Source organism: Cyprinodon variegatus, unplaced genomic scaffold (assembly GCF_000732505.1).
Source record: "Cyprinodon variegatus isolate N-32 unplaced genomic scaffold, C_variegatus-1.0 Scaffold87, whole genome shotgun sequence".
In the NCBI taxonomy this organism is placed as follows: Eukaryota; Metazoa; Chordata; class Actinopteri; order Cyprinodontiformes; family Cyprinodontidae; genus Cyprinodon; species Cyprinodon variegatus.
In genome coordinates, this window is record NW_015150540.1 from 3,312 (window position 1) to 25,920 (window position 22,609).

Here is a 22,609-nt window from a genome sequence, read left to right on the forward strand (position 1 = left end):
GAGAGAGAGAGAGAGAGAGAGAGAGTGAAAGGGAGTAGTGGAAGGTTGTGAGTGGGAGGGTTGAGAGGAAAGGAGGAGAGTAAGAGAGGATGCAGGCTGGGAGTATATTGCAGTCTGAAGAGCTGAGAGTGGACGGCAGGTGAACGACGGATGAGGAGCAAGTGAGTTAGCAGAGAGGAGCAGCAGAGACAGAAGAGATAATCGAGCTCAGGGAGGAGGAGGGGGAGGCTTAGACGGTGAGTCATCGGTCCAGAGTGTAGGTCGCTGTCCGGACATCACTGGGAGCACCTGACGTTCAGCATCCACTCAGTGTGAGTAAGTTTGCAGCTCTGCTCCGTATAGGGCATCAGGCCGTCCTGATGATTCTCTGCAGTGTCTTCACTTGGATGATTTTTAATGCTGCTCCTGTTAACCAGCTGGGGTGTGTTATGTAATTTGAGGTGGTGTTTGTTCAGTGAACAAATCTGGGCTTTTGTGTGTCAGCTTAAGCTTATGAAAAAGGAGATTGAAGTTGAGAATTTTTCTGTCACTTTAACTCCTGCTGAATAAAAATTCTCCCTAATATTTTAAGAGATTTTGTCTCCAGTATGCCTGATACCATTAGTGCTCTGATTTGCAAGTTTTATTACACCAATATTCTCAACACAAATTATTCTCTAATTTGGCTGCTATGCACAATGTTTGTGTCTTTGTGTTCTCCAGCCAGCATCAGTTTATTTAGTGTTCAGGGCAGCTGATGCCCAGTAGTATTGAACTCCCATGTGGAAAACTAGTACTGGAAGATTTGGTTTTCTTTTATCTTGAGAACCGTCTCATATTCAGAAAGGCTCTCATTTCATTTGGATGCTTTTTTGATTCCATATTTTCTGGTTGTGTAATATGTTTGAAGCAGGATATTAATGATTCATGGCTGTTTTCATCACCTAAATCCAAATCTGAGTGCTCTCCATAAACGCTAATCAGATTTAAATCACTTTTTTTCATTTCCACAGCTTTAACAATAGCTCCAAACCTCCCCTCTGCAAAAATTCTTTGTTATCTTATTTAGTAACAATATGCTTTTGAGTCATGTTATTAATTTCTCAAGGGGTTATCACATGCTCTTAATATTACTTTTGCTGGAGTGCACCACACCTTTTACATGCAGAAATATTTTACACTTTATGTGCTACAGATTTTTCTCACATCAAAGACAAAAATATGTAGATTCAGTTTCTAATATATTACTAATGCATACGAATTATTTCAGGTCTGCATACATGCCTATATCTTTGTGTTTGAAAATAGTCTCAATTAATTAAACAATGTCAATGCAAGGACCGCCATTCATCAAAGGATTTGTGCAGGCAAAAGCCAACCTGGTTTAGTTTAGAACAAAGGATGTGTGACAAAGGCTTTTCCATTTGCAATTTGCAACTTGACTGAATTGAGGAGGAAAATATTTGAATAAACGTGAGAGCTATTTTAATTGTGTCCAGATACCTGAGACAGTTTTTTTTGTTTTTCTTTTTAAAGCAGCTCTTTAGACTAAAAGAGATGTAATGGATTCCTCCTGGAAATGTTTTAAAATCATCTAGGTCAGTTTATCTAAACATATTTTTTGTGTGAAACTCACATTAATGAATACTGTTATTCAACTATAAAGGTCTATAAAGGTGATAAAAATTAAATTCAGACAGTCATCAATCAGATTTTTGTGGCTGATTTCTAATCTGCAATTTTCCATACGTTTCTGATTTCTCTTTTCCAACTAAAAATAACAGGAATTTATAATAACAGAAATATCTTTGTGCCTTTTTACCACAAGCGGTTGTTTTAAAAGCAGAGGCAATATGACTCCACTCTGTGGAAGAACAGTTGCTGTTCTGATTTATTCTAAAACAAGTCACACCGGCTTTAGCATTTCCGTCTTTCATAACACTGCACAACATTAAGACAACTGCAGCTCAAATATTGCAGCAATGATTTAATAACAGGTTTAAATAATCTGATGTAATACTTTATAAACAGTCCAGCTTGATGAAGATGAACTCACCTTAGGATGCATTAAGCTGAAATTGAAGTAAAGGCATCATCAATCCCTAATTAATTTAGCCAACAATTAGCTGACAACATTATAAAGCAATGGCATTTTATTTCCCAGCAGTCAGACAATCATTAATTATGAAAATATACAGGGTAACATTAAAGCAAGAGTGCTAAACAATATTCTGCCATAATTTAACAGTGAATTCTAATGCTGAATTCTAATGCTGAAAATTTAGATTATGGACTCAGTAACAACACAAACACTACATGTACACAACTTGATGTTTTACAAAATTAGCTTAATTTCCTTCATTTTTGGCCAATTCTTTTATATGCCAAAATAGGAAAAATTGGAAAAATACGACTTTAAATGAATCCTTAAATCTAAAGTTTCTAACAGACGGCTGTCATTTCTAAAAGGATAAAACCAACTATATTCAACCTTCATGTCAAACTCTCACTTCTTTGCATTCTAAATGAGCAGCAGACATTTCACATGTTAGAGAAAATGCAGTTTTCTTTTATAAAGCTTGTTCTAATTTCTGGTGTTAACTCTATTTAATAAACCTCAGCGATTCTATAAATGTATGACTCTTCTTAACTGAGTATGTCCACAGCGGCCTGATGGGGCTTTCACTGTGCAGACTTTTAAATCTATGCCCAGAAGATCCTTTTGGGTCATTCTAGTTCAAAATTGTAGGATTCCAGTCACCTGCTCTTTTCTTAGCATTTAGCTAACAATTTTAGATAGTTATTATTCGTTAAATAATTTATTATATGTGAATTTTATATTTTTATATAAATAAAATTCATAGTTTGTGTGCATAAATTATAGAAGAAAGCCTCTAGCTGTGTTTGAAACACAAATGCCTGTTCTTGTGACCTTCCCTGTGATATTACCTTTTGTTGCTGGCTCTCAGACTAAGTGACCTTTTCTGACCAAATCTTTTCTTTATTCTGATTGAAGGAAACAAGATGGGGCTGACCCCCGACTTGCAGCACCACTAGAACCCCAGCTGTTACAGCCTGAATTGAGACACAGCACCTCACCTCTCCACAAGGTAAGGAGTGGGGCATTAAGTTGCACTTTGACCTGCTAACCTTATCTAATTCCCATTTATGTGACCCTGTGTTTCTGTGATATTTGGTCAGCAGTCTATTGATGTCCTATCTCATGTTCTCTTTGCTCAGGTTTTTAAGGTTATTGAAACTGAGCCATTTAAGCTGCATTTTATTGATCTGCTTTTTATCCTTGCATCTTTTCTATAACTTGTGTAACTAAAGCACACACACTTTAGTGGGAGCAATTATTATGTTTGACTGGCTAAATTAATTAAGGTCTATTTTTAGAGGGAAAAAGTCGGCCTCACTCTGATAAATTTTTACTCCAAGCATGATTTCATCAAAGCCCACAAATCACAGCTTATAAGAGTAATTGTGGTTTTATTTTCCTAAGAACAACTTCTTTCACCCATAACATCATCAGTCATGTGGAACTTAAATAGATTCATGCTGAGACAGATTGAGTTCAGAGTTCAACTGATTGTCAATTCCAAAAATATGTTACAAAAGGATGTGTGATGGTTTAAAATTAAATTGGCTCATAGCAGATTAACAATCTAAGAAAATCCTATCTTTAATTCAGGCAAAAAAAAATTTAGGGGAAAAAAATACATAAAGTAGAAGAAGTGATGCAATCCCTTTGGTCTTAGTTTGAATGTCAGAAAACAAACACTAAAAACTGCGATTGTAAATAAAAGAAAACTGAAATTTGTTAAACATTAGTTTAAACACTGATGTGTAGGTGGTAGAGTATAAACACCTTGGTATTCCCCTAGACTAGAATACCCTTAGTGCTCCTCAGGGACCCCATTCCTGCATGCTTTAGGTCTCTCCCAGCCACACACCTGACTTAAATAAATGGGTGATTAACAGGTTTCTGGCACACAGAGGAGGAGCAGTTATTTGAATCAGATATAGTGCAACAGATACGCATCTAAAACATGCAGGGAAGGGGTCCCTGAGGAGCAGTGTTGGAACCCACTGCCAGGACTACAGATCAGGCTTCAGAGGTTCCAGTTAAATTATCCACATAAAATAACGAAGCAGACTTGAGTCCTTTAATAAACTCAGGTCCTCTAGTATTTGCTTCAAGATAATGCAGATCCATTAAAAATATTTAATTAATAGTTATAATAGTTATGATACGTTAATAGTATGTTCTGCAGTAAGCAGCATCAGAGCCCATTAAAAAAAAACAGAATCAGATCATAAAAATGCTGACTTTGTTCTTTGGATTGCTCTGGGACCTCTTGTAATTATTAATAAAATGAAGTACATTAGAGGAAAAAGATGAGCATTATGTTCCTGAGATGGTTATACAACAGCAAAGTGTCTCCAGTCAAAATCCTTTTTATATCTATTGTAACACAGAGTACTTCTGCAGATATTTTATGCCCACAGCCATTACCATCTGTAAAAGTTCAAAATGACTAAGATACTCTCACACACTAAAAAATAGATTTTTCTTTTGGGAGCAAAGGTATTTTAATTTGAACTCATCTTTTGGCACGTGTAATCGGCTATGGGGAGAAAATGCATTAATCCAGAGCAGCAATCCAAAAATAACTTCTATTGCTGTTATGCAGGTTTAGTCAATAGCAACCAGGGCTTTGGTAGAAATATTTAAAGACTCATAATGCATATACCAACTAGACATATGGTTAATCATAGGTTAACAAAACAAACAATCACCTTATTCCATGGCCATATCACCCAACATACTGAATCCTGCAAACTCTGTATAATGAGCTGAAGATAAGTGAGGACCTGGACTGGGATTCTACAAATCATTGAGGGATATGAATCATTAAAACACTGATTCATTTGTTTAGAAAAAGTATTCCTTAAACTAGCATTTGTTTTTTTAAATCATTATATAAAATTACTCAAATTCACTAAAAAAAAAAACAAATAAATAAAAAAAACATACAGAAAAACAAAAACATGATGAGCTTCTGCAGCTGCAAACCTCAGGGAACAAAAATATTGAAATAAAGATTTTTAAAAATTGTTCTTGAGCTGAGTAGATATATAGTGATATGCTGTAACTCTCGTAAATTAGCAAAGCCAGACTGCTCATTTTTATTATCAAACCAAACACAAAAGGAACTTCTAAGCATCTTTGACAGCAGAGGAATAACATGTCTTTGTGAGAGTAAACATTAATGTGGAACAAATATGTATGGAGATGTCATTTTTCAGTTTTACAGCTCCACGTAAATCCATCAAAACCGCTGATATGTCTAAGCTTATCTTTTGCACACTGAATAAATGATATGTGGAAAATAAAACCTGCCAGGGGTATATTGGGGAAATAAATAAATAAATTGATCCACACTGTGCCTGGATCATAAGCGGATAACATCTCAGTTATGTCGGATTGGTTTTTCTAAAGGATTCTCACACTATCCTACATTCCTAAAAAAAAGAAAAAAAAAGAAAAGGGATTATGATTGGTAGACATTTGAAACTGTTTTTTTTAACAGTCACTCTTGATCCATGCAGCACTTTGAAGGTAGTTCACACCTACTAGTCTGTTAGGTAAAGGGCAAATATGTGAAGGCTCTTCCTTATGCAGACTGATAGCAGTTATTTTTTTTCCTGTGCAGTTAAGAAAAAGGAACAACTGTAGAAGATAGTATTGTTCAAATTATATAACACGGCCTAAATAGCTGCTTGATTGAACGTGAGTAAAATGAAAAGACGTCATTGATATACAGTGTAGTGTACAAAATCTGCACAGAGGATGGTATCAGTTTGACTACAGCCCTGTGAAAACCAGGTCAATCTGCAATTAACCCAACCAGGTTGTACAGTCTCCGCCTAGTTGAACTACACTGCCAAACTGTCATGTTCACAAACTTGGACATTTGCAAGGAGACAAACACACCATCTGGTGTTTTCTTTAAGAGATGACATGTCAAAATCTTTGAATACATTTTCTTTTGCAAAGTTGAGGCATACATACGCCTTGGATGTTAACCTCTGCAGTTGTAAATCAGGCTTTTCCAACCATTGTGGGGAAGTCCCTATAAAAACATGACTCATCTCTCTTTTATAGACTGATTGCACCTGATTAGTTTTTACAATCTATATCAGATATTAGATAAACAAATTGCGGAAGCAACTAAATATCTTTCCCATCAAAGAATAATATTCAGAATCAGAATCAGAAATACTTTAATAATATTATAATATAATTATATTATTATTATAAAAATTATATTAGAATATATTATAATATAAATTAATCATATAATATTCAACTGGATCCACTTCGGGAAGCAGCTCAGAGCCCTAATGAGCTATGTTAGGACATAGCGAGTCGCAGCTGAGATGTCTGAAAGGGAAGAGGAGGTGTTCTGCATTTGATTTGTGCGTTGTCATAATGACAATCCTATTAACTCTCATAATGAGAGGTCTCAGCTCTCACACCTGCTCTCTATGTCAGCCCTTACTCCCCAGGGACCCTCCCCCACTTCCTCCACCTTGTCCACTGCTGCAAATTGATGCTGCAGTACACTGTCTCCTAACTACTCATGAGTTTTATACGTACAGTGCCTTGCAAAAGTATTCACACCCCTTGATTCCTTCTTCATTTCATTATGTTAACATAGTAAAAAGCAATGTATCTAATCAGGATTTTCTTGTCAACATGAAGTAGAACCCAGTGTGAAAATTGTCTTAAAAATGGTTTTGCATAAAAATGTATACAGCCACTTTTACACTAAAAACCCTGAAATTAAATCCATTGTAACCATCTGCCTGCTGAAGTCACTAAGTATATAGAGTTCCTGTGTGTTGGACCTAATCTTGGTATACAGTACTGTTAATCCAACGGCGAAGGCTTTGGGGATTGGTTAAGGATCATTAATCCTTCAGCATCACGAATCCCAAGAAAAACACCAGACAGGTCAGAGATAAAACTGTTTAAAGTTTGTAAAGTATATTAGTATATAAATGAAAAATCCAAAACGAGTATATCCCACATGCATTCAAAAGTAGTTGTAGTAACTCTGGAGGAGCTGCAGAAATCCATTGCCCAAGTGAGAGAATTTCTTAATAGGATAACCAAATATCATTTAACCAACCAGCTTCCAATTTGTAGATCTCCTCAAGTAATACAGGATTAAAAATTGTAAGACGATAAAAATAAACCTTTTTTTTTTGGTTATTTACAAAATGTTATCTAAAATGACACATCAACCCAAACGCAAGATCTACTGTAAATAATGATGGTAGCACTATCATGCTGTCGGGATAGTCTTCTAATCACAGATCAACCTTAAAAAAAATTATAATAATAAAAACAGGGATTCTGGGGAGAAAACCTGTTATAATCTTTACTGGGTTAAAGGTTTGCCACCCAGCAGGATGAACCTTAACAAGCAGAGCGACAATGGATTATGGAGAATATTTTGAAAGCCATCAATCATTTTCCTTCCATGTGTCACTTTTTATTTACCTATCACGTGGATGTCTATATTTTTTTTGCAAGACAGTTTAGAATCTCAAAATTTCCAGTATCTGTTAAATTTCTTCCTTCTTTTCTTGGTGGTAGAATATCTCTGTGCTTTTGTAGGAAGCAAACAGTGTGATTTTACAGCAGTTTATGATAGTAGAGAAATTGGACTCCACCTCCAGCTGACAGTCAGGATGCACATAGTGTTTAAAGAGAGGTAGATGGCATGTGATCCTGATTTCATCCTGTAATGTTCCAAAGAGTAAAAGACTAGACGAGACACCTTTCACTTCAGGAAGAGGATTGCTTATCTAGATTTTTGCCAAGAATAATTGACTTTCCTCTGCAACCTGGCGGATAACACAGCGTGAATTTGCCTGAGGATCTCAAGTCTTTGTGCAGCCATCAGAGGATGAAGCTTTAGTTCAAGATGCAGTTTCTTGTTTGAGTTTTCAGAGAAGCTGAGCAGTCAAGTAAAATTTATTGTTTTAAAGTCAGTTACACTGATGTGTTTGAAGCTGCAGGATTTTAATTTACAGTGAGGCAAAGAGAAAATTATGGCTAAAAATCTTGACAAACAAAATCATCATTCAATGGTGACGAAGAAGCACTGGAAGAAACCCAGCAGTGTAAGTAACTTTATTTTGAGAACATTGAGAACAACAGAAATGAAAAGTAATTCCATGGATTGCAAGTACAGCATGCCTCCCCACATACTGAGTATATAAACATAAATAAGTGCATTTATTCTCTGTGAAAGATAATGTCTTCAAACTAGAAGAAATTCTGAAGTTTTAAGACTTGTAACGCTTTTATTTAAGACCAGCGAACAGGCAAAAGCTCTGAGCCACAGCTTTTCTACCCCCAATCTCTGGTTACAGCCAGAATTGTTTACTTTCAGGGTTTGTGGCAGACTATTGTTTGCTCATGGTGGAGGACTTTACTCAAACTCACACAAAGCTTAAACACGATTGCTCTGTACACAGAGTATTTGTGTCAGGTTTTAAGAGTTGAATCTTTCAGCTGTCTCTTAACTACACCCGGCTGATGCGTCCATGGATTGTGCTGCTCTGTCTCAGCTGTCTCAGGAAAGTTTTGCATGTGTTCATTTAAAGCATGATAATGCAAGGTGTTGCAAGTGAAAGTTCCTCAGCTGCTTTGCATGAAGCATGTACAGGGTAAGGCAGCGCAGAGGAGATAGGACATTTCACTTTTGTTTCTAAAAGGTGAAATGTCGGCACAGATATTAAAAAAGGTTTTAGCAGTGTGAAAAACCATCTCTTTTTGATAAGGCACCTTTCATTAAATGTACTTTTTTCTTTCTTTTATGCTTTCCTAAGTATTGCTACTGCTAACTTTTTTTACATTGCAAAAACAAAACTCATTGTATGTTAGTTAGATATAATGCAATAGACTAACACACAGTATTGCATAACTGCTAAAGTGGAAAAGAAATTATTCAAATTCTTTACATTCCTTCACAAATACAAAATCTGCATCGTGTGCATTTGTCTTCAGCTCACCTGAATCAATCCATTGGAGAGTCATCTTTGACTGTAATTACAGCTTTGTGTTATTTGAGTTTTGTCTCTCTGAGCTTTGCACATGCAGAGACTGAGATGTTTGCCCATCCCTTGTTCGAAACACTGTAAAAGGAGAGCATCTGGGAATGGTATTTTACTTTGACTAGAACATTGTAACACATGAATATGTTTTAATATGGTCCACGCTGCTATATTTTTAGGGTTATTGTGCTGCTGGAAGGCAAACCTCAGGCGTTGCCTCAGGTCTTTCAAAGCCTTTGATAGTTTTTTTTTTTTTTTCCCATCAACTCTAACTGCCTTTCCTTTACTAGGTGTAGAAAAGGGTCCCCACGGAATCACGCACACAACATTCAGACGGATGATGCATTCAGACTGCTAGTGCTGCCTTTCATGTTATCTACCTGGTTTTTGGCAAACAACATTTTTTCCATACAGTAATGTAGATTATTGAGGTACATGAATTGAAGCCCTTGCTAACCGCTTCTCCCACCGAGGTAGTGTATCACTGTTCATTCCTGTCCTTGACCCTCCAGCTGTCCTTTTAGTTCTACTTCCAGATTGATGGGAATTGATTCAGATAATAGTTGGAAAGATGCACTCCACAACTCAACTTCCTTAACCTGTCTGTGTGTGTTTTTGGATCTTTATGATGCTGTTTGTTCACTAGATGTATTCAAACTGAGTAGAAATTATACACAGGTTGACTCCATATAACTTTTATCTACTTTTTAATTAGCCTGCCACAAGCAATCCTGCAAAAGAAAAAAACCCAAACACAACTTTTTATGTGATTTCTGCTGGCAGTTGACCAGACTGTATAAATTCTGAAGTATTAGGGTAAAGGAGGGAGAATACCTATGCAGAATACATTTCAGATGTTTATTTTTCTGAAAACTATTTTTTTTTCATTTATTTGTTGTTTTTAGTTGATTCTGCCTCATAAAATCCCAGAGTCAATTTTGCTATGCTTTTTTTTCAGTAGTATTAATATCAAAAGTTAAGGCACATATTAAAGTCACATGTGGATGTGACTGTTTCAATGTTTCAACTGTAAAGTAATTTGCAACAGAATATATAAAATCTTCACAATGCAATAACTTGGACTTAGACCACTTTACCAATCCCATCAGGGGCAATTCCTTTGAGCAGTAAGAGCCAATCATGCAACATTTTCTAAAAAGGATTAGTAGCATTAATTTGCAAACATAAAGCAGAAATAATGTTCATAACTCATGATTAGCAAGTAAAGGCAGAGCTTTTAAGATTAGATAAATTTCAAATCACTGAATCTTACATAATTCTGATCCACAATGGTACCATGACTCCTGTTAAACTCAAATTTCAAATCTATCAAATGAACTCAGACATTTCATCTCCTCTCCCCAGACCACAGATTTATTTGAAATGATTGAAAAGATGCAGGTAAGATGATGCACATATGTCTGTATTTTTTCCCCGCCTCACTAAGCTGAAAAGACTAACAAATCAGTCTGTCTCTTTCTAATTCTGCTGCGTCTGTTGCTGGCAATGACACTCCTAATCTTTTCTTTTTTTGTAACTGAAAAGGAAATTGAGTCTTGGTGGTTTCAGGGAAACTGTATGTTTTTTCCTCAGCATCTCTATAAACGTTCTGGTTGTTGAGACATGGCTGACAGCAGTGTAAGCTTATCATCTCACTTCAAACACTATCTCCTGGTTTTCTGTAGGCTTTGGAAGGATGTTTTATGAAGTCATGAAATCCCACGCATAAGAGGCTAACAATTTTATGATGGAGCTTATCAAAAGACAAGGCAGTTCTGTGTGTTTGCTGTCTTTGCCCTAGTGATGGAGTACACACATAAGTCATCTTTTTTTGTATTAAAAATTACTGCAAAGCAAAGTTTCACATTTTTTAATTTTACTGTAATTTTTGTGCAAATCAATTTTGTAGTTTGTTTAGAAGATGGTAACAGAGCTGGATAAGATGCATTTTCCTCATTAAAATTTAGTCTTGATATGAACGCAGTTTCTTCTCTGCATCAAACTTCCCCATCTTATCTCTCTCTCTCTCTCTGTCTCTCTCTTACACACCCCTACGATTCACCCCCACAGAAACACACCCACACCTGAGAGGGAATAGTTGGGAAGTATTTCCACCTAACACTGCATTTTTTTAACCCTCCACAGCTTATTTCCCACACTCCTGCAGTCTGTTTACAACACTTTATATCCACTCCCCACCCTCCACTGTCTTCCAGTCTTTCACTATCCCTTCTCTGTCTGTTGAGCGTATCTGTTTCAGTTTTTTTCCATCTGTCCCTCTTTGATGCTGCTTTGCTGCCTGCTCCTCCTGGGAGAACTCTGCTGTTATATAACGAATTTGATCCTTTTTTCCCAGTTTGTTGTGCTCTATATTTAGACTATGATTATAACACTGCTCTTCGAACATTGTTTTTGGACATTTCCTTTTTTGTGATTTTTCTCCCTTGTCCTCTTATGAACCTTCTTACCTGTGACAGGGCAGTAGGATGGATGAGCAAAGGTGCACCTTTCCTCCTACTCTGAAGGTAAATTTCCTACTATTACTATTTTATTTTGTTAGAATCTATATTAAAGTATATTTCAGTTAAATGCTTTAGAATAAGGCTGCTCAGTGGCGCAGTGGGTAGCTCTGCTGCTCGGCCCGGGATCTTTCTGCATGGAGTTTTCATGTTCTCCCTGAGCATGTGTGGGTTCTCTCCGGGTACTCTGGCTTCCTCCCAGAGTCTAAAAACGTAACTGTTAGGTTAATTGGCTTCTCTAAATTTTCCATAGGTATGAATGGTTGTTTGTCTTGTCTGTCTCTGTGTTACCCTGCGATGGACTCTTAAATATACTATAAATAACAACAGCTATGTGGTTACTGTGTATTTGCATATTTTGAGATTTTTAATGAGTTCTTGTTTACAACTTTATTGTTTATTGTTTTTTTTACAGACTGAGGAGGATTACATTCCATACCCAAGTGTCCATGAGGTAAGAAAAAAAAATCCTCCTATTAACATTTGGAAAAAAGACTTCCTGCTGATTTTCAATGTTTTTTTCTCTTTCATTGAACTTAAGTTTCTAATTTTCACTCTGATGTTTTTTATTGAAGAGAGCCATATCCGCCACCCACATAGTAGTGTATGTAAATGCAGTAACAACATCCACCCTTAGAGCTTCTGGCCAAGCATTTAATATTTGCTCGGGTTATCTTTTAAACACAATATAAAAGATATCTGAAAGAGCCTGGGCACCAGAAAAATATTGGTGTCCCTTTGTTTTTGCAAAAACTTTCTTCATCTCACCTGACCAAACTTCTGATGCATCAAAGAGTGAGAATAATTATGAGAAAGGGACAGGCGTCAGCCAACACATTTCACATGATCGTCTTCACCTCACAAGGCTCAAGTTCATGTTTTAAATTCTAGACACAGCGAAATGATTATTTTTAATTAATGTATTTTATTTTATTTTTTATATTTTCACAAAGCTAATTGCTGATGATCTTGTTGCCTCTGTCATCTTGATGAAGTTCTGCTCCCTGATGCCTGACTTTCTTTAAAAGCCCATTTTTTTGTCATAGTGATCAACAGGCTTAAAAGAAAGAAAGAGATTTTTTTAGCCTGCCGTGCTTTATATCATAACAAGTAGTGATCTTGTTAAACAAGTAGTGATCTTGTTAGATGGGAGCAACAAGTTTAAAGATTCCAGAATTATGGCTTTGTTTTACAGGACAAAACACTTTTTTCACACAATAATATCTAAGACATGTTCAACCTTTCTTCTATTGTTTTTATATTCTCTTTTAAAGCTTTGAAAAAGCTAATATTAATGATAATGTCTCAAGAGACGTGTACTTCTGTTTAAGTGAAAACAGTAGCAAAATCGGCAGGAAAAGAAGTTATTATTTCCTCCTCAGTAAGGTGCACATCCATGTTTTTTCAGTTTTAACATTTGGAATAGAATAGAATTCAACTTTATTGTCATTACACTGTCACAACTACAAAGAAGCTAAATGTCTGAAATTTACCTCTCTTTAAATCAGGTTTTGGGGAGAAAAAGCCCCTTTCCTCTCATCCTGCTTCCACAGTTTGGGGGTTACTGGATTGAGGGCATGAACCATGAGTTGAGTGAAGCTGGAGACCCGGAGCACCACCGGCCTCCGTCACCCAACAGCCGCACTAAGCTGGAGTGTAACACAATGGCTACACACTACAGGAAACACTTCCTGGGCAAGGTCAGCTTAATAACATACCAATTGCTTTTGTCCAATGTGGTGTTGGTATAACAAGGATTTTAAAAAGTCATTTTCTATTCAGAATTACATAAATGAAATCTCATAAAAAAGATTAAAAGTGTTATAAATGCAAATGAAGTTAAAACATAAAAAGATAAGACAAACTACTAGAGTTGTCCTGATCTGGATATTTTGTCTATGGGTCTGTTACAGATGCAAATCATTTGACAAAAATAAATCTCTTAATACTAAGCCTGAATCCAACATTTAATTACAATCAATGCAATGTGAATGCTGAGAGAACCAGAGCTAAAAAAACTAAACAAAAAACAGTATGACATTAGGTCTACCTCAATAACTTGACTGGGTAGCATTTAATCTAGACTCTAATTATATGCCTGGAGCTGTAGCCTTCAACAGGCTGACATCTTGTTCCAACCCCGTTTCTACTGGTCCACCTCACCATGCTGATTCAGCATCGGGTCATTCAAGTCAAGGAAGTGCTTTAATTGTGTAGGCTTACTTGAAATGTGTTAATAAACATGTGTTGGAAGTGTTGGCCTAGTGGTCAAAGCAGTGCCCTTGTGCTCTGAGAAGGTTGTAAGTACCTGATTCGATCCCCACAGCATCCACTCTGGGTTCCTGAGCAAGACCCTTAACCCCATACTGCTCCGCGGGCGCCACACAATGGCAGTCCACTGCTCCCTAAGGGGATGGGTTAAGTGCAGAGAGTGAATTTCCCCATTGTGGAAAAATTAAGTGACTGACAGATTTTTACAGTTCTCCAGACTAACTAACTAACTAAAGTCAGCAGGAGACAAACATGAGTTTACCTTCAGTAAACTCATGTTTGGCTCCTGCTGACTTTGGTCTGATCCAGAGCAGTTAGGGTAACGTTAGCATGAAACTTGTTGGAACTCTATATTACAGTTTACTCAGTCAATAGCATGAGTAAACATTTGACATTTGTCTCTGCACTAGTTGATTTTGTTTGACACCTTGCTGATTGGAAATTGGATTGAGTGAAAGTGCGAGTAGAAAGGAACAGCTTTTTCCCTATTTCCTAAGCTCTATTTAGACCTATCTAGATGTTTTCTATCAAATACAGTATTGCTGACAATATTAATGTTACAGCAAAATAATTTTCTCATAGATGTGAAAAATCGCCCCAAAATTATAGTTCATTCTAGCATAATCCAAAAACAATGGAAACAAATTAAACTAAAGTGTTGGTATCCTTAACAATCCCAAGCAGGATAAATTAAACATTTTTAGCTTGTGATTTTTTTTCAGGTCAGATTATGATGAATACCTACAATGTTCTGCTAACTCTGTATCCTCAGGAGCACTTTAATTACTATTCACTGGACAGTTCCCTTGGACATCTGGTGTTCTCCATAAAATATGATGAGATCGGTGACCAGGAACATCTACGCCTTATGCTCAGGTAACACTCACTATGCATACGTGACGCCTAAAGTTATAGTCAATAGCTGGAAGAGCTGCAGCAAATGCAGGGCAATAACTTTATCCTCTGAAATGCCCAGTACAGTGACAATGTGTGACTGGATGCACACATCCTCCCCAGGTGTTATTGCAGCAGTCATAAAGCTAAAGAGAGTGTCAACAGAAGTGTAATTTCCATGGCAGAGTAACAGATGGACTATTTAGGCCAGCGAGGGTGTGATAGAAAGGGAGACTAAAGGCAAACACATGGATGGGCGGGAAGTTTGATAATATCTATTGTTTTATCATACCTAATAGATTAATTATTGTTTAATGACCCCAACAGAACCAAGCTGAAAACCTATTATGATGTGATCCCCATATCCTGTTTAACAGAGTTTCCTAATGTGGTCCAAATGGCCAAGGTAGGATGAGATGCTCTTCTTTGAACAATAACTGATCAGCCTCAACGGTCGTGTTTTGACATTTTCTTTAATTTCTCATCTTTACCAAAGCTTGTCTGTGAGGAAGTCAACGTGGACCGCTTTTATCCTGTGCTCTATCCAAAAGTAAGCTGGTAACCCTCGTCTTTTATTCCTGTATCTGTAACAGTTTAAAATCAGAATAGTTAAGGAACATATTTGATGTTTGTTTGAGAAGTGAAATTGGTAGGCAAACTGTTTATACCCAATGGACTTTTCCAAAAATCTGTCATGTTACATCCCCAAACTTTGTCGTATTTCACAAAATGTTCTTCAATAGAAGAATCTCATGTTGAAACAAATTCATAAGAAGCCCCATTAGTTTTTTTCTCTGGTCAGACAAGACCAAGTTTGAACATTCTGGTCTAAATGCAAAGTTCTATCCATGGCAGAAAAACTAAAAACAAATAATAATAAAAAAAACACTGCAAACTTTCTATTAACATTATTAACACTTTCTATTAACACTTTCTTTTCTGAAACACAATAGTAGAGGCATCATGCTGGGGAGTCTACTTTCCAGCTTGGGCAGGGATGCTGATGGTTTTGGGTTTACCCCAGCATTTTAAATTCGAATTATAGAGACCCTCTGTAAACTACCTGCTAAAAATTTCATAAAGTAGCAAAATTCTTATGTCATTGGAGGTAAATAAGCCCAAATTAACATTAAATAAAATGTGGGAAACCGTCTATGAATGTTATCCGTAAAAAATAACTAAAAAAAACATTACAGCTAATTAAGCCTGGTTAGCTTGTATTACACAGCCAAATAAAGCTCAGAAAGAAAATGATTCTTGAAAATATCCTTCTGCATGTGTTTCTGCAGGCTTCAAGACTTATTGTCACATTTGATGAACATGTGATCAGCAACAATTTCAAATTTGGAGTCATCTACCAAAAGTTTGGACAGGTGAGTTAGAGCGTTTTTATGCTGGTGGTCCTTTGCTACAGAAATGCTTAGAATTTCAGCTGTTGGACATGTTCATCGTATGAACAATGAATGTTCACATTTAATAACATTTTTCATTTCCTCTAGGAAGCTGATATCGTCCAGCTTTTATTGTAATAAATTTGTGTTTCTATAAAAGTAATTATCTTGCCTTTAGCTCATCCTCTTATTTTTTTTTCAGCCAATCGGTGCCTTTGTGTACTCTTGTCAGGTAGCAGAGCTGCAAGGAGATTAGCGGAGCAAATCTATATGTTCCAATAGCTCTGTTTATAAATGCTTAAATGCATGCCCCTATAAAATACTATGAGAAAAACCAAAAAGGAGTCGTTTTTATTTTGAGAAAAATTTGCAGGTTAAGTAGACATCCAGGGACATAGAAGAAGATTATATAATATTTCATCGACTTCTCAGGTATTTTTCTATCCTGCCTGTTTTAAGGCTGATATTTTTTAATAACATAACCATAATCTCTCACTAACTTTCTCACTAACAACTTATAATCATCTTTTTTAGCAAGGGTGATTGTAGCCACAAGCCTCCTGATCTTTGATTCCTCTAAGTAGTCTGCAATATTAAAGGTCTCTGGGTTATCTGATAGACTATTACAAAGCAGCACATTATTAAAAATAAAGAGAGAAAATGATGTATAGCTTCTATTTATTCCCAAATGGAAACCAATGAACTGTCATTAGCTGTAATGTTCATCCATATTTAATCAATTTCCCTTAAATAAACTCTAGTGTAACCTGTTGCCTTAGGACGGTATGAGATTCTTAAATGCCTCAGAGGTTTTGTCAGAGATTAGTGAATATGGGAAATAAATCACAACACTAACTTTATAATTAGGCAGGTTAGTGAGAAAGTTCTGGAGAAGTTAAAGGCATAGTATTTGTTAATCTCCTAAAAAGGGAAGGCATGGTAAACTGAAAACCTTGAAAACATGGTCACTATTACTATTATTATTATTATTATTATTATTATAAGGGGACTATTACTCAGAGGAACATCCAAGAAGCCTGTGATAACTTTGGAAGAGCTGCAGAGATCGATTGTTCATTATGGAGAACCTGCTGACAATTAATAGTCTCAAATCTTGCCTCATTGTTAGATTGGAAAGAAGAAACATGTCTTTTAAGTTTATCAAATCTTCATTAATGCAGGTAGTCCAACTTAACCATTTGCTTTTACTTAAAACATCTGTTTGATACATTTTGTACAGAAGAAATATTCAAGACTTTTGACAAAACAGCATCAAAGTGTTAAAAAAAGACAAAATTAAGAAAAAAATTTAAATTTTGGAACAATAGCTAAAAATTTCTAACAATATTCCAAGATTTTTAAAGGAGAAAATAAATAACCCAGAGATTATACCCAGCTGAAGGTGCAGAGAAAGAGAAATGTGCTTGGCTTAACTATGTCCTGCAAGATAAATTTAGAACTGAGGTGCACCTTTGATTTCCACCAAGGCAAACCAGAGCTACAGTGAAATGATTCAGTCTAGAGCAGATTTACATGTTAGAATGGCCCAGTCAAAGCCCAGTGCTAAAAAAACTGCAATATTTGCTGCTATGTCACTTAAAGGCTGATCCACACATATTCAAGGCTAAAGATTTTCATTGAACTTAATATCCAGAACAATTTTAGTTTGCCACATGCAACTGGTCAAGTTTATAGATATGTGTGATGGTGATGTCACAGCCTGTTAAAATGTTTAACCCTTTAAAGCCCGATCCAAGAATAAAACAAAACAGAAAATTACTTTTTTTTGGTTTGAAGTCCTTATTTGTCCTTTTAACAAAATATGTAAAGAGAAAAAACAGAAATAAATTTTTGATATTAATAATTTATTATTATGTGATAAGTCAAGATTATTTTTTGTGTAGTCTTCTGCCCTCTGTTATCATGTATATCTGATTCTGTACAATAGGATTTGGAGCAAAGTTTTTACCATTAAATTATCCAAAAGGTGTCAAACGCAAAACATTTCATAAACCGTATGTATCAAATATGATACATTTGGGATTACAGGGTTAATGGTCTCAATGTATGTTATTTCTTTGATTGATTTTTTTTGTGGCTTCAGACATCAGAAGAGGAGCTGTTTGGCAACAGTGAAGAAAGTCCTGCCTTCGTAGAGTTCCTGGAGTTTCTTGGAGAAAAGATTGAACTACACCATTTTAAAGGGTAAGAGTCAAACAAAGCTGTTAAAGCACTAAACTCTACCATCATCACAAAGACAAAACGCCATCTCTTATTTACATCCAGTCAAGCACACTATAGGCATAATGATCATGCTTCTGCAGTGACGGTGGAATATCCTGTTTGACATGCTTCTGTTTGCTTGCAGTTTCCGTGGAGGGTTAGATGTGACTCATGGGCAAACTGGCACAGAATCTGTCTACTGCAACTACCGCAACAAAGAGGTCATGTTCCACGTGTCTACGAAGCTGCCTTACACAGAGGGGGACACCCAACAGGTAATTCAACACCACAGAACAATGGCACAGCTTTCATAATTCACAGCAAGCAGTCAGACAGGTTCCATCTGAGCCTAACAGTACTACAGCTTACTTGTTTATCCATGCTGGGCTAGAGAACAGCAGTGCTTAAAAAGACTACATTGGTTGTAAACATGAACTGTTAATGTGTGCTTAAGTGAACTCATTGTTCTTTTTGGTTTAATGCATCCTTCTGTTTCCTTAAACAGTGATTAATGAGTGCTACGTCTAAACAGTCCATAATATCAAGCTTTTACAGACACAGATGGGAACGTCTGTCTTTACATGCTCAGCTTCCAAGACAGGTGTAATGGGTGTTATATGGATATATGCCACGTTGACCTCAGACAGTTAACTGTTCTTTAAAACTAGCAGGGAAACAGTGCCTCTCTGTGGTGCCTTACAAATCCCCTCACTGTAAGCAGAATGCATATGATACTTATTGTCCTTAATCTACCATTTGTGCTTTTAAGTTAGGTTTTCACATAAAAAAAATAGTCATTTGTTTTCTAGTTTTACATGTATGGATATATTCAAGTTATGATAGTGCCTTGTCTCTACATCAACAGTAAAGGCATTTTTTGTCATACTTTCTTATCCATATAAATTTGACAAATACACAGCCATTGATCTTTTGCTTTTTTACAATATATTTAAGCATTGTAATACAGATCCTAGCAGAACCTTTTCTCAACCGCCTTGAACTTCTCAACAGTTTTACAACAGCAAACCTCATTGTATATCATTGGGATTTGATGCATTAAATACGTGCTAAAAAACTGAATAGCTTTCAATTTGAAGAAAAATGTTACATGTTTTCATGCTTTTCTTTTTCTTCTTATTTAGCGGAAAATGTTTAGGTGCATTTTTACCACTTACTGCTGAGTGTAACAGCTTCGTTAGGGGTTCTGGATTCAACTCATACATTTGTTTTTCTTAAAAGTAAATTAGTTATTTGTTTTTGCAAATTTGCAAAGTTTTAACTTTGCAACTTGTGTTCATAAGTTATGCATTTATTTTCTTGTAGATTAAACATCTGATGGCACATGTACATATGAACTGACAAGAGAAAAAAGTGTACAATTACAAATTCAAACACCTTTGCGCACATTTTTATTGACAGTTATCCTACTTCATACATGTCTGTCTTGCAATTATATTCTCCATCTTTAACTACATCTTTCTCTGCAACCTACTCAAAATTACTATGTGAGTGGTAGCTACTTTTCTGATCAAAGCATATTATAGAACAAACATGGTCCTATCGGAAAGGGATTTTGGTTCACATTTCATGGCATCTTTATCCCTGACCTGCCTGTGTTCCTTGGTTTTCACTCTCTGTTCTCTAACAAAACCCTGAGACCTTTACAGAATAGTTATATTTATGCTAGACACATTGAAGTCTTCATCTATAAAGTGACAAAATGAGATAGCAAAGTACTGTACTAGACTTGCATTTTCTCTTACATATTCACACAGAAATGTAACCATAAAGTTTTCCTGCTGATCTTCTGTTTTAGTTGCAGAGGAAAAGGCACATAGGGAATGACATTGTTGCCATTGTATTCCAAGAGGAAAATACTCCCTTTGTGCCAGATATGATTGCATCCAACTTTCTTCATGCTTATATTGTGGTCCAAGTGGTCAACCCCTGCTCTGACAATGTCGTCTATAAGGTAAGTCCTCCCCACCCTTCCTTTCCAAAACTTTAAAAAGGAAGTTTGAGCAACTGATTCTTCTTTGGCCTTTATGTTTGTTGCTAGGTTTCAGTGACAGCTCGGGATGATGTTCCTTTCTTTGGCCCAGCCCTCCCAAACCCTGCCATATTTAAAAAAGTAAGAGAAACACAAAATTTAATTATGATAAAATATCTTTGCCTTTTTCATTAATTGCAACTGCTTATTTTCTCCCTCTGCTTTGCTTTTTTTAGGGTCCTGAATTTCATGAGTTTCTGTTTACAAAACTAATTAATGCAGAATATGCATGCTACAAAGCTGAGAAGTTTGCCAAATTGGAGGTGAGTTTTGGGGCATACCATTACTTGGTTTTGTTGTTCCTAAAAAACAATTTCCTTTCTGGTATTTGTGTGCTTGGGCGTCAGGAGCGAACACGATCGGCTTTGCTTGAAACCCTTTATGAGGAACTCCATCTGAACAGCCAGGCCATAATGGGAGTTGGAGGCGAGGATGACAAACTGGAGAATGGGAATGCAGGAGGAGGGGGCTTCTTTGAGTCCTTTAAGGTAACCAGAGACTCACATACAGAAGATTCAACACATTCTCGAACCGGTACCTTAAAAATTCATAACTGTTGGAATTTAGCAAATCTTTTCCCCAGTTGAACATACATCAGCATGGATTTTGTAAGATTTGAAAGTTTTCCTTTTACATTTTAGAATACAGAATACATATTCACCATCCATTTTGTATTGATCTGCAGGCTTTGGAATTGCTACTGCAATTAGCTATTTGCAGACAGCTCCATGTTTCTCATTATTTAAGCCTAGATAACCTGCTACTGCCTGTAACTTTGAAAGCAAACAGAATTAAGCAGGCCATTGATTTCCTCCATATTTTATACCACATGAAAGGAAAAACTTGTGTTTCTAAAAATGTCAGTCTATTCTGATGCTATCGGTTTTACAGGTATAAAAGTATAAAAACAATGTTACTCACAAAACATTGACTTTTTGTGACCTTTTTTTTCTACTTTCTGTTGGATTTTTCTTAAGAGACTTTTCTTTGGCAGTCAGGGTTCTTCACAGTTGCTCACAAGCTGAGCTATAAGAGCTTTATCACCGCCTCACAGTCGGTTTGAAATCTGAATGAAGCGGATTTCTGCAGCTCCGTCCTCCTCTTTGCTTCACAGCTTTTCTTCCTTGTGCATCACAACAGTAACTTGATACTGTTCTGTCTGCATGCTGCTGTGCCGCCACCCCTCGCATATTTTTCATGATGCTGTCATCTCTTTGTGTCACAAACTGGGGGTGAACAGATACATTTCAAGTGGCTTTACCTCTCCCATCGGGTTACAACCCAAGACGTTACACTTCTTTTGGCTACTTGGTGGTTTGACGTCTCCTTACTCTTTCTTTTCCTGCCACTTAAGTAAAAGCAATGATTCATCTGAACCACACAATCTGCACACAAACTCTGCAGGGTTCTCTGTAACTTTCTTTCCTGTCAGCAGTAGTCAGAGATGTGGTGCCTGTCCTTGTAGTGGTCAGAGTTCAGGGGAAAGCTCTAAGGCTCACCTCGGTCATGCAAAGAGGCTGAAAGTGTCAGTATCATCTCAGTGTATCTCCTCCTCCTCGTTTCTTTCCGTAGCGGGTGATTCGCGGTAGGAGCCAGTCAGTGGATGCCACGAGTCTAACTCTCAAGAAGCAACACTCAGTCTCCAATAACCTGAGCAGCCACAGCCCTGCAGAGAATCCTAAATTCCCTGGGATAGTAAGTAAAGTGCCTCTTTTCGCCATAAGCAAGGCGCGCCTCGCTACCTCTGCCTCCTCCAGCCCTTCTACTAGAGTATTGCCTTCCTTCCTTACGTGCTTGCAGCATTAACTTCTCACACTGATGTGCCATGCCCTCGGCCAAGAGGAGCAATAACGGATAGCTTTGGTCTGGAAGCTGACTTTCCTGATAGTAATTAGTCGCACACTGTCTGCAAGATGGAGTGGGAGGATTCTGACTGGATTCTACACTAATGGTGATGGTTTGGGGTTAAAGCTGGTGTTTGCTTCTGATTCCTTTTCAAACCTAATGCAACTGCTTTCTTATTATAAGACTAACAAATTTTTTTAATATGATCCAGTATTTTGTTGTTGTGCTTGTTATGTTTATGATACTTTAAGCATCGGTCTTGAAGGGATAATCACTAACAAATGTTAAATAAAGTTAGG

General features: G+C 36.6%; 1 protein-coding gene across 17 annotated transcripts in view; it reads left to right on the forward strand.

The window, feature by feature from the left end:
- The first annotated feature begins 7 nt into the window (after positions 1-7).
- The window catches only part of rap1gap (RAP1 GTPase activating protein), a 30,142-nt gene continuing 7,540 nt past the window's right edge, over positions 8-22,609 (forward strand). For 2 of the 17 annotated variants that reach the window (XM_015373506.1, XM_015373509.1), the window contains exons 1-16: positions 7,370-8,181; positions 10,483-10,518; positions 11,595-11,642; positions 12,052-12,090; positions 13,145-13,336; positions 14,680-14,783; positions 15,129-15,207; positions 15,298-15,351; positions 16,091-16,174; positions 18,297-18,397; positions 18,561-18,690; positions 20,232-20,387; positions 20,475-20,546; positions 20,642-20,728; positions 20,813-20,953; positions 22,038-22,160. In XM_015373506.1, coding sequence (XP_015228992.1) covers positions 8,110-8,181; positions 10,483-10,518; positions 11,595-11,642; positions 12,052-12,090; positions 13,145-13,336; positions 14,680-14,783; positions 15,129-15,207; positions 15,298-15,351; positions 16,091-16,174; positions 18,297-18,397; positions 18,561-18,690; positions 20,232-20,387; positions 20,475-20,546; positions 20,642-20,728; positions 20,813-20,953; positions 22,038-22,160 — 1,518 coding nt within the window. In that variant the 5' untranslated portion in view covers positions 7,370-8,109. Of the gene's footprint in view, positions 316-2,995; positions 3,090-7,358; positions 8,182-8,248; positions 8,731-10,482; positions 10,519-11,594; positions 11,643-12,051; positions 12,091-13,144; positions 13,337-14,679; positions 14,784-15,128; positions 15,208-15,297; positions 15,352-16,090; positions 16,175-18,296; positions 18,398-18,560; positions 18,691-20,231; positions 20,388-20,474; positions 20,547-20,641; positions 20,729-20,812; positions 20,954-22,037; positions 22,161-22,609 lie in introns of those variants that run through there. The other 15 variants (XM_015373508.1, XM_015373512.1, XM_015373513.1 and 12 more) reach the window with 14 other exon arrangements.